A 10258-nucleotide genomic window follows, 5' to 3' on the forward strand; every position below is an offset into this window, starting at 1 on the left:
ACATAGCTTCCTTGTGTTGTCCTGTTCTCTTCTAAGAATAAGACAGGGCCTAGCCGCCGGCAGTTAAAAAAAAGAAAAAGAAAAAGACTCAAATCCTTAAGAGTAGGACTTGATCATAGAGTTGCACCTTGCTAATTCCTAGAGGGCACTTCCGGAACCGTGATCGACGCTCGGCTACCCAGGCCAATCTATGATCTTGGCGGGAGAGCGAGGCTCTTTGGCTTACTTTCCGGAAAACCTCTCACGCCTCCCTGCAGAAGGTGTGGACCCAGAACATCCCGCCCCCTCCCGTGAGTGCGGCTTTTCGATTGGTGAGAAATACAGGGGGCGAGGCTCGGGCCAAGCCCGCGCAGGCGCATTGGCTTTGTGTGGCTGACGAGCGGCCGGCCTGGTATAGAGTGCTGCTGGTGAGCATGGGTGGCTGCTGGACTTGAAGGGAGACTAGGGAGGGCCCGGCGAATCTTGGGACAGTTTCCGGGCACGCGCATCCACGATCTAATGTCTGCTCTCTCGTGTGCATCCTGTCAGTCACAACCACAGGCGATTGGATAGTCGTATGCTTGGTCGCTGCTCACCTTTCCCCATCCCCACCCCCGCTGTTTGAGGGCAACACTTCCTAGTCATCCTCGCGTGGCCCTTAGGAGTCACAGAGTTCCTAGAAGGGCCTATTTTGGAATGATCTCTGGATGACCTGGTGGCTCAGCCGCCTTAGGGATGAAGTGACCAAAGTATGCTCATCCCTCGTAAAGGCCAAGACAGTTTAGAGCGGGGTTTAAACTTTCATTGCTGTTTTGTGCTGCGCTAACGTTGGTGGTATTTGTAGGCAAATTCCCGCATTCCAGAATGGCCCTGCGCCTTTTACAAAATGACTTATTCATCTCAGAGCCCATGAATTGGGCATCATAATAATACATAAACCTTTAAGGCACCGGGTATTGTAAGCGTTTTGTGTGCAGCTTTCCTGACTGGATCGTGTGTTTATGGGCTGTGTATACCTGGAACGGGAAAGGGAAAGGCATCTCACTGGTGGGATCTGCGCTACACTCCTAAGGCATCAGGAAACTGTTATTACTGCTGTCAGTGTTTTGAAAAGTAGAAAGTGGAATACAAGGAGACCAAGAGAAGGCTGTCTTAACAGGCCGAGTCAACGATGATGGTAGCTTAGACTGAGGTGCAGGCTGGTCAGGGAGAGCAGGCAGATAGGCAGGACCAGAGGACCAAAGAATGCTACAGTACTGTGGGGCAGAGTAGATGAGGGCAGGTTTCTGGTTTGGCCAGAGGGTGCTTTGCAGGATGATACTCAAACCTGCAGGGCCACCATTGTCTAAAGAGATTTTGGCTCACCAAGTGTCAAATAACTGTCTACTGTGTTCTCCAAAGATGGGGGAATATGTAGGTCAGAAGTTCTACAGACGGTTTGGACAGTGAAGATACAGACTGACCAGGACTGTGTGGGGAGAAGGACAGTTGAAACAACAGTGACCTTTTTTTTGTTGAGGCAGATCTTCATTTCCCCAAATGTTCTGGAACTCAGATGTGCAAACCTAGCCTTGAACTTGTACTGATCCTCCTACCCCTGGCTTCCAAGTGCTGGGATTAGAGGATGTGCCAGAGTGTCTAGCAATGTTGACTTAGTGGGGATCGAGACAAGGAGTTGCAGTCGTCAGCTGTTGCCTGTGAGATTCCAGTTGCTTTGTTTCAGAGCCTTTCCCCAGCATCCGAAAATAGTAGCACTATCCAACATTCACCAAGCACATAGCATGTTCCAAAAACTGTTGTAAGAATTTTTCCTGTCTTTAAAAAATTCCCACAGTAAATGCACAAAGCAAATCTGGTAGGTATATCATTTCATGATGAAAGTTTAGCACACAGGGGTAGGCCCAGATGTGCCAGGCTGCAAGAAGTGGCCAGTGGGAAGCTGGTTTAGAACCCAGGCTGCCTAATCTACAGCCTGTGCATGTGCCACTGGATGCTGTGTCGCAGTAGGCTGTTGACGTTTTCATAATCAGAAGAATATGATTTCTGTTATTGTTACTGTTGCTATTGATTTTTTTGTGTTTGTTCGGTTTTTCATAAAGGGTCTCCACATGGCTCTTACTGTCCTGGAGCTCACTGTACCAGACTAGCCTCAGACCCAGAGATCTGCCTGTCTCAGCCTCCCAGGTGCAGGAGTACTGGGATCAAAGGCATGTGCCACTATACCCGGATGAGTTTCTTTAAGGGGTACTGTGATCTGCTGGGCTAACAGACGTAGAAGGATCCACATGTTGGATCTCATGCTGAAAACCCAGTTAATTTCTTGGAACCAGTGCTTTGAACCCAGTTAACCATCATCCCCCCCATGACTCGTTTTTCTCCAGGTACCAGGGTGCCATGGAAGGTTTGCTGACAAGATGCAGAACACTGTCTGCCTCGGCTGCCTGCAGCCTCCGTCACTCCAGGTACATGCTCCACAAGTGTTACCACTGTGCACCAGGGAGAGGGCAGCGCTTGGTATTATCCCGCATTTTCCAGCCTCAGAACCTTCGGGAAGACCAGGTGCTTTCTCTGGAGGGCAAAGCTAGCGACCTGACCTGTAAGAGTCAGCGGCTGATGCAGCAGGTGGGCCTGATCCTGACAGCGAGCCCTGGCTGTTACCACCTCATGCCCTACACAGTTCGCGCCATGGAGAAGCTGGTGCGGGTGATAGACCAGGAGATGCAGGCCATCGGTGGGCAGAAAATCAACATGCCCAGCCTCAGCCCAGCTGAGCTGTGGCGGGCCACCAGCCGCTGGGACCTGATGGGCAGGGAGCTGCTGAGACTGAGAGACAGGCACGGCAAAGAGTACTGCTTGGGACCAACCCATGAGGAAGCAGTTACAGCCCTGGTTGCCTCCCAGAAGAAACTGTCGTACAAGCAGCTTCCCTTACTGCTGTACCAGGTCACAAGGAAGTTTCGGGATGAGCCTCGGCCTCGTTTTGGTCTCCTCCGTGGCCGGGAGTTCTATATGAAGGATATGTACACCTTTGACTCCTCCACTGAGGCTGCCCAGGAGACCTATGGCCTGGTGTGTGATGCTTACTGTAGGCTGTTCGACAGGCTGGGGTTGCGATGCATGAAGGCCAGGGCAGATGTGGGCAGCATCGGGGGCACAATGTCCCATGAATTCCAGCTACCAGTGAACATTGGAGAGGACCAGCTTGTGGTCTGCCCCAGCTGCCACTTCTCAGCCAACTCAGAGATACTAGACTTGTCGAAAAAAATCTGCCCTGACTGCCAAGGTCCACTGACAGAAACCAAAGGCATTGAGGTGGGGCACACATTCTACCTCGGTACTAAGTACTCTTCCATTTTCAATGCCCACTTTACCAATGCCCACGGTGAGTCTGTGCTTGCTGAAATGGGGTGCTACGGCCTGGGAGTCACTCGGATCCTGGCTGCTGCCATCGAAGTTCTCTCTACAGAAGACTGCATCCGCTGGCCCAGCCTCCTGGCTCCTTACCAAGTCTGCGTCATCCCCCCTAAGAAGGGCAGCAAGGAGGCAGCAGCCACAGAGATTGTGGAGCAATTCTATGATGATGTCACAGAAGCCGTGCCTCAGCTCCGAGGGGAGGTCCTGCTGGATGACAGGACCCACCTGACCATTGGAAACAGACTGAAAGATGCCAACAAGCTTGGCTACCCGTTTGTAATCATCGTGGGCAAGAGGGCCTTGGAGGACCCTGCACACTTCGAGGTTTGGTCCCAGAACACTGGTAAGGTGGTCTTCCTCACCAAAGAGGGAGTCATGGAACTGCTGACTGGTGTGCATGTTGTCTGAGTGCCCAACCACACCTGCCCTGGCTTGGTGTCCACTGTAGCACTGTAGTTCCCTCCACTTCTCTCCAGAAATGGCTTCTCATGGAAGGAGAGCATGTTAGGAAAACCTACTCCTCGCCTGTGATGATTTGTAGTCAGTCATTGACTCGGTCCTCGCTGGGCTGGTTGTGCTACCATATGCCATTCCTTTTACATGTAGTCACTTCTGATAGAAGGGCTGAAGGGGACAGAGACCCAGGTCACTTTCCCTTGAGCTGAGTTTCTGGCTGTAAGATGAAAATGGTTGGAAGCTGGGGCCATGCTTCCAGAGAGCAGGGCTAGTGGCCCTTCTCCACTGAGAAACCCTGAGTTGCAGAGTCAGGAACCTGTCTGCTGCTGATTCACTGGTGACTTGACACACCCCTGCTGGGACCTGGGATTCCCATCTGGACATGGAGACGGAGTTGTCTGTAAGGTTCTAGGGCTCTCACTGAGCGGCCGCACAAGACACATGGGTCTGGTTGCTCATGCCCTAAGCTTCCCCAGAAGTTGTCATCACTGCCGGATGGCCCAAAGCTACCTCCAGATACTTGACCCTACTGGGTCACTTCAGCACTGAGATCATGTTCTGTTGATTGAATAAAGTCAAGCCTTTGGGGTGAACTGTGTGTGTGTGTGTGTGTGTGTGTGTGTGTGTGTGTTAACTTGAACCAAAGATAACACCAGTTTCAGCAGTACACCCAGTTCTTCCTCTGCCTCACTGAATGGGGCAGGAAATACTTTAAAGAGTTTCTTCCAGACATCAGGAACAGCATGTCCCAGCCCCACAGTAACCTTGTTGTAGGTTCAGAGTTGAATACCGGTTGCTACAACAGGAGTAACTGGTTGAAAGCTGACTGGATTCTGTGAGAAACTGGGAGAGGGGGCTGGGTTCCACAGCAATGTGCTCCGTTCATTGCTCCAGTGTCCAGTTGAGAAAGACGGCAGGCTTTCCATCCTGAGCCCTGTGACCTCCACATGTGCAGCTCCCCGGTCCACGGAACAGTAACACTCTGGATGAGCTGAGTTCTCACAGACACATCCAGAGGTGAGCCTCATAAATCTACATGACCCTAAATCCAAACAACTTGCCAGTGAAGGTAAATCATCACAAAAAGGTCTCTGGGCTCCAAAGCTGATCCTGGGAGCCATTAGGGCTTGGCAGATATATGCGCTGGGAAACTCGACAGTGTGTGTTTGAGGTGGAGTTACTGCAGAATCACAGCAGCTAGACTGGCTTAGGAGAAAGTGGGCCAAGCACCTGCATTCCCCTCATGCTTCTGGCCAAACATCAAGTGACCAGCCACCTCCAGCCACAGCTCCTGCAACCAAACGCAAGGGTCCATGTGACTGACCTGAAACCCAAATACTGCCTCTTTGGGTCATTTCTTTGGGGTATTTTGGTCTCCGAGACATGAGAAGTGATGTACCTTTGTAAAACTTGGAGTTCTGAGAGCAAGGCTGGGTCAGGTTACATGATAGAGACTTAGTTTACTGCAGTTGGGATCCCTGAGTCCTTCACATAGCTGATTCCAGTGGGGCTGTTGCCTAGCACCATACAGATTAAAGCCTCCAGAAGATTCTGGTTGCCATCAGAACCAAGAGCTGCTGGAGTAAGACCATCTCCTCCCTCCATCCCACACTGTAGTTCTTTATTTGTGTGATTTCAGTGGGCATCAAGCTGATGTCAGCCCTCTGCTTTTAATGATATCGTTTACTGTGGGTCTCCCTTGTGCCACTACTGTGTGGCACCTTTGAATGCTGCTTCCAGACCATAACACTATGCAAGGCCAGTGCTGTTAGATTTTATAGATGAGGAACCTGTGGCTCCATTTAACCAAATATTTATGGACACATGACTACTGAGGATTACAGCTAGAATTCAGATAATAGGCCTACACTGTGCCTTTCTTACTACATTGCTTGACTTCTGCCTAAGAAAAGTGGCTTCAATAAACAAAATCTTTGCCTATCTAATTATTGTGAGGAATTTAAATTCATGCACATAGGAGCTGAGAGATAGCTCAGTTGGTAGAGTACTTGCATGGAGTCCTGGGATTGGTCCTCAGCACTGCATGAACCAGGCATGGCGGTGTGATGTCTGTAATCCCAGCATATGGAAGCAGAATAAGAAGCCCAAGGTTATCCTTTGCTTCACAACAAACCTGAGACAGCCTGGGACCCTTGTCACCAACAAATACACACAGGTGTTTTATTCATTTTAGTACAGGAGTTGAACCAGGGGCTTGCACACATACCAATGTACTACTGAGCTGCGGTTCCACACATCCCCACATGCTGAGGTAGAAACTTCTCTAGCACTTGGTTTACAGATGGGAAACAGCCTGGAGTTGGGACAAAGTGTCTCATACCATCTGACTGGTAAGTAGCAGGTCAGCCATTGAGTTGTTAAAGCCTCACAGGCTGCTAAGACTGGTACCCGTTCTCTGTCTCAGAGCAAAGCACAGAACCATCCTGGTCAGGCTTGAATGTTAGCCATTGGGATCACAGGATCACTAAGCTAGTGTTCGGGTGGCCAGGGCCAGTGTGACTTGGTGAGCAGACTTAGTGAGAGATCTGAAGAGGCATAATCCTAGATTGAGCACTTCTAAGAGTTGTGACTTAAGACAATTTGTCCTATTGTACCTCCTTGGTAAGATGCTTGGAGGAATGGCAGCCTCCTCGTAGGGCAATATTGGCTTGGCAGAACCACTTGTGTGAAACACTAACTTTTACTGTGCAGTTAAGAAACCCTTCTCTTTCCCCCTAAGGATGCATTCCCACAACTTAGGAAATCCCCCAGTGTGGCTCTGCCACATTATCCTAAGACCTAGATCATAGCCTTACAGCTTTCCTGGGAGAGTCAAACAAACAGGGCACCAACAGAATGCTTCATCTTGGGACATTCAAACCCACAGCTTATATATTTCTGAACCCAAGGATTTTACCTCTTGCTATAAACCAATGGACTGGAGATGCTGGCTGGATAATTCAGTGCAGGCTGAAATATCACTGCTCATTCCTTGGGGAGGTCTAAAGGCAATTGACTGGGAAATAGCTGAATTAATACTTAGGGACAAAGCTTGGTACAGAACAAACCCGTCATGTAAATCAGCCAAGAATGTAAATCAGGGGCTCCATTAATATTCTGTGTTTTAATGGAAGAAACACCAGCGGACCCTCCAGTAAAAGAACTGCAGAGACACGTTGAAATTGCTCCCTTTCTTAACTACTTGGATACCAAGCCTCTTCAGAGTTCCTACAGCCCATTTCTATATTAAGATGCCAGTATGATTTTACTGGATTATTTGGTTCCAAGGGCCTTGTTTTATTGGGGAAAGAATGGGAAAATAATTTTAGCTATTATTGTAAACGTAAATAGTATTTTTAAAGGTACTTAATTTAAAACAGTGGTTCACCTTTTAGTGCGAGAATCCAGATGGACAAAGAGTGTATGGGCTACTTATTAGCTGTATGACTCTGAAAGGGACTTCCTACCTCAGTCCTTGTGGGTAAAATGGGGACAGTGCCTGGGCCATTACAGGCGCATGGTAAGTGGCAACTGCCCTTACATTAGGTGATACTTTGCATACAGGTTACAGGGGACACACGGTGGGCCTTCAGAAAAGGGTGGCATGTTTTTGCTTCCAGCGTTGAGGCAGAATTCTAGAGCAGGAACCTCATGCCCAGCCATTGAACCAGTAGCTTGCCAGATTGCTAACAAGCTCCCTGGTTGAGTTTAACTGCCCTCAGCTAATAAAACTGCAGGGCTGGCAAGGCGCACACCAGGTAGTGGTAACAGCGCTTCCCATCTGCAAGGCAGGAGCTTCTGCTGGGGCTCTTCTCACAAACAGGGCCGAGCATCATGTACATTTCAAAGACATGAAGAACAGGATAGTAGTTACCAGAATCTGGAAATGGTGCCAAAGGAAGGAAGACAGGGGATGGCGGACAAAAAGAGATGCAGCTAGACAGGAAGAGTCACTTTAAAGCTCTGTAGTGCAGTGGGACAACTCTGGTTGGCACTTCACTGATTATTTTTAAGTGGCCAGTGGAGAGGATTTTCAGTGTTTGCAAGATGTAAAGAGAAGATGTATGTGTGAGCTATCACTACACAGTAAGTACATGTACAGAAATGTTACACTGCATTCTCTAGAATGTCCAATTACTATGTGCCCATTTAAATTTTAAAAATAGTTTTAGAAAAACTATATACCTTAAAATAGGAGGATTATCTGGATGTTTACAGTCTAATCACACAAATCCTTAAAAGCTGAGAATTTTCACTGGCTGGAATCAGGTGTGGCAAGGGAATCTCAGGACTTAGAACATGATATACCACTGAGCTCTTACAGAGATCTAGAAACCAGAGAGAGGCCCTCAGGAGTGAAAGACAGCCCCACTGAGGGTCAGTAAGGCAAAGGATACCCCAGTTCTACAACCTCAGTGAACTGTATTCTCCCAACTCCAGAACAAGCCTGGAAGCAGGTTCTAGAATCCCTAGGAAGGCCAACATTTTTACTTCAGCTTTGTAAATCCTGGAGCAGAGATAACAGCTGAGCCAAGGCATATTTCTGGGCATAGAACTGTAAGGTAATAAATACATCTGTATTGCTAAAGGAGGAGACAGAATGGAAGGAAAGAATGAAAGAGAAACACCCAATGGGAGCCCTGTTGTCAGAGTTCAGTAGTTGCAGGCTCTGGCTGGGGTTCTGAAAAGGACATTCTAACCGAGCAGGTTGGGAACGCTGTATGGAGACAGCACTATACCATAAGCTTAGCATGAGTGATGCAAAGGCCCGGGGACCGAGGCGAACCAAGAGGTCTTGGCAGTCCTGCTGCCTCTAAAGGAGTCAGGAGGGCCCTGAGCTCAAGTCCTGTTCCACTTTTATTGGCTAGGTGCTTAAGCTCTCCATGCTATCTTCATACATTGCTTGCTGCCCAGATGTGTGGGAGACTTGGGGGAGCCGGTCTTCATTCACCAAGCACCTAGAATGCTGCTGGCCTGGCCTATGTGCTCCAGTAAGTGGCCACTTTCTCCAGTCAGGGCAGCAGTTGCTGTCCCAGCGTACTCTCTCTGACTGTTCGCCTCACTCCTTTAACTTTACAGCCCAAGTCCCCCATAGGTGTTGGCTTCAATCTCTGACCCCGTTCCCTGAAGTCCCAAGCCCATGACTGCTTGTGGATTGTTGAGAGGCCGAGCAGATGCACTGCCAGACCCGACACATACAAAAGTACAGCTTGGGCCCTAGACACAGGCCACAAAGAAGGATGAACTATCAGGTAATTTAGAGCTGTGCCATGTGCTAAGGGTACAGGCCTACACAGCCAGAAGGCCTGCCTGGAGGAGGCAGTAGGACAGCAGCAGGCTAGGCAGTAGAGAGGAACAGGAAAAAGGAACACAGTGTGCAAACGTCTGAGGCTGAGAGTGGGAAGGATCAACATTCACAGATCAAACACTTGCTCTAAGTTGTGTCCCATGGCTTCCACTAGGTTAGCATGTTCAATCCTCAGGGTACATGCCTGTGTAGCAGAAGAAACTAAAGAACAGACAAGTCAGGCCAATGGGGAGCGTGGGACTGGAACTAGGAGATAGCAGCCTGGCTCAGAAGAGCAGACTCCTGGCTACTGCACCACCTGCTGCATAACTGAACCATGACAAGAACAGACAAGCTTTGGAGACTGCAGAGGGAAGCAGAGGCCTCAGGGCTCTGGCTAAGGATGAGGACAGACTTGCTTGTTGTGTCTATTTCTTTTCCTTGGGGCAGTTGCCAGCCCAGAGTCAGATTTACTACATCCACTGAGCAGCACTACCCTAAGTCAGAGGCTGCGTGTGGCTCTTCAACCCTATCGTGCCAGTGTGGACACAGGACAGATGCTTACAATGCAGGGAAACATGAGGAAGCAAGAAAGGACAGTGCTGGGGAGGGGATGTGGTTCAGATCCAGGCTCTGACGCTGCCTCTTCTCCATCCTGAGGCCACAGGCTGGGGGGCGACTGTTAGGATTAATAGGACTCAGTGAACTGGCAGTGCCAGGACGCAGCGTTTGGCCTGCTCTGTGTGCCTGCTGAATGTTTAGGGGCTTTGTGCCTCTCATCGCTCTAATTGTCACCCACATCCTCAGAGGCAACCAGGCATCCTTCCTCCACCCTAGGTCTAGGAAGGCAGCATTCTGAGGGCTCTGCCAGGAGAGTCCCAGGAACAAGGTGGGAAAGGCTGTCCCTTCAAGTCAGGGACAATGTGGGAGCATGTGCCTCAGCTTTACTTTCATCCCACCTCCTCTGGAGGTGTCCATTCCCATAACTCTTCCCTGCCGCATACATAACAAAAAAACAAAAACGAAACAGTCAGGCAAGGCTTGAGTTTCCTGTGTTTCCTTGGATGGGTATGGTGGCCAGAGGGACAGTAGGTAAGCTTCTGGTCCACATCTTGCTCATGA

At 49.5% G+C, this 10258-nt stretch overlaps 1 protein-coding gene across 1 annotated transcript; it reads left to right on the plus strand.

Moving 5' to 3' along the window:
- The first annotated feature begins 382 nt into the window (after positions 1 to 382).
- PARS2 (prolyl-tRNA synthetase 2, mitochondrial) lies at positions 383 to 4359 on the plus strand. Its single transcript, XM_080920965.1, has 2 exons — positions 383 to 407; positions 2361 to 4359. The coding sequence occupies exon 2, from the start codon at positions 2374 to 2376 to the stop codon at positions 3799 to 3801; it is 1428 nt and encodes a 475-aa protein (XP_080777091.1). The 5' UTR covers positions 383 to 407; positions 2361 to 2373; the 3' UTR covers positions 3802 to 4359.
- The last annotated feature ends 5899 nt before the right edge of the window (positions 4360 to 10258 follow it).

This window comes from Micromys minutus, assembly GCF_963924665.1.
Source record: "Micromys minutus genome assembly, chromosome: 9".
In the NCBI taxonomy this organism is placed as follows: Eukaryota; Metazoa; Chordata; class Mammalia; order Rodentia; family Muridae; genus Micromys; species Micromys minutus.